This window comes from Prunus persica, chromosome G1 (genome assembly GCF_000346465.2).
Source record: "Prunus persica cultivar Lovell chromosome G1, Prunus_persica_NCBIv2, whole genome shotgun sequence".
NCBI lineage: Eukaryota > Viridiplantae > Streptophyta > Magnoliopsida > Rosales > Rosaceae > Prunus > Prunus persica.
In genome coordinates, this window is record NC_034009.1 from 12,868,422 (window position 1) to 12,870,553 (window position 2,132).

The 2,132-nt window shown below is 33.9% G+C and overlaps 1 protein-coding gene across 1 annotated transcript; it reads right to left on the reverse strand.

Moving 5' to 3' along the window:
• On the reverse strand, positions 714 to 1,705 carry LOC109946422. The gene is made up of 2 exons (XM_020554044.1): positions 1,021 to 1,705; positions 714 to 842 (listed from the first exon to the last, which is right to left on the reverse strand). Exon 1 carries the CDS (start codon positions 1,703 to 1,705, stop codon positions 1,040 to 1,042), a length of 666 nt encoding a protein of 221 aa, XP_020409633.1. The 3' UTR covers positions 714 to 842; positions 1,021 to 1,039.

Genomic DNA, 2,132 nt, shown 5'->3' on the forward strand with positions numbered 1-2,132 from the left:
TATTTTTGCTGGTATTGATCTAGATTTAGATGCTTTTTTTTTTTTTTTATAATATCTTTATATAAACTAATAAAACTGAAATCTTTAGAATATATAAGAATATATATTAATTATTTAATAAATTTGAAAGAAATTGTATTGAGAAGTAATCTATATGAAACTCGCAATGTGTCTATTTATATATATATATATATATATATATATATATATATATATAGCAAATCTCCTTCCTACCATCGGGGGAGAATGATAGAAATTGAATACGGGCAATAGATACCCAAACAAAGATGCCTTCTCCTTTCTCAACATGGCCGCCCTGATTTTTGCATTATTCATGTTCACCACCCATAATATGGGTACATGGTAGTTTTGTGTTCAATAATTCATGCTTAGTTAATTAGACCGACGTCTTGATTACTTACGCTTGGCATCCAACTACCAGTTGTCATCGATATGAATTTATTATTTTTACATTCTTCAGCACATTCCAACGTTGTTACATAAGAAGATAGCAAAACAATAAACATAAAGACATGATGGGGTTTCATATTAGGACTAATAATACAACACAAGGCCATTATTATGGCATCAAATCAAGAGGAAGTCGTCTTGAGGTGTCTCGCCAAGAGGCATTCAAAAATAGAAATATGCATTAATATATTTCTAGCATGTTATAATTATAATCTCTTTCTAGAGGAAAATGACTCACTTAATGATCTACAAGATAAAAACAAATGAGGCGTGAGCAAAAAGCCACACTTAATGATCTGCAAGTTTTCAACATCGTAGTAAAGCCACTCACCTTTTGGTCCAGACTCGAAGTAAGTTTTCATCATCAACACCTAAGAGAGTACACAAAACGTAATTAACTTAGAATTCTTCTACGATTGAAAACACACTAAATGTAAATGGTAAACAACAATACAACACGTAAAAATATTAAAAATAAAAACTCATTACCAATTTTGTGCTGAAAGGGAGGCTAATAATAAAAAATAAAATAAAGTGATGCGAACTCACATTGAAATGCAGAGAGAGGTCATATCTTTGTTCTCTTTCTGGGTCGAACTTCATCGCCTACATCACCATCATCATCTAATTCATTTTCATCAATATGTTTGCCATCATCATCACCACCATCCTTTGACATACGGATATGAGCCAGGTGGGCCCCAATGCTTTTGATGCGCAACCCATTGCCGTGAACAGTAACTCCAAAAATAGGCGACGTTAATTGATCATGAAGCAATAATGGAGTATACTCCATCCACAACGTAGTACCTTGAAAATGAGAATCCCACTCTGTCTCTCCTTTAAAAACAACATGCTCAAATTGATCATGAACTCCATGAAGTGAAATACATTCCAGCCACACATTACCTGCCCCTGTCTCTCCTCCAGACACATCAAATCTATTTCGACAAATACTCGAAACATCAAATCTAAGAGAACAAGGGCTAACAAATGATTCCGTAATTTCCCAAACAGCACACAAAACCAATTTTGTGTTCTCCAATACGGAAGTCCAAGGAATTTCAATAGGAAGTTTGTAATTACGAACACTCCTGCCATCATGATCAATGTAATCAAATTTACTCTCATCATAGTCATCAAAGTAATTACAAAAAGTGAACCACTTTGGAACTTCACTGCGACTGTCAGGTAGTTTAACAATAATCCTCCTTTTGCCATTCTGGAACTTCATCTATAACACAACCCAAGCATATATATTATTAATTAGTCATGCGTGCAGCGTACATAGTATAGTATTAACAATATATGTAATGTATGCAAATTAATTATATAGAAAAAAGATAAATACGTCACCTCATTAAATAATTTTGCCATCTTTGAAACGTCCAACCCTAGATTATAACATAGCCTATGGCAATTAGACAAGTCCATGTAACTAATGCCTTGCATGTATCCGTCTTCCAATATCTTTGACAATGTTAAAAATCTTTCCAGTGATATGCAATCACACATGTGAACCCATTTTATAGACGTTGGAAGCTGTACTAGAATTTCTACAAGCCTCTTGCAACCCCTCAAATCAAGCTCCCGCAAGTTGACAAATTTGCTAAAGCACACAGGTAGATTGACAAAATTGCTGTTGCATAGAGTAATTTTCT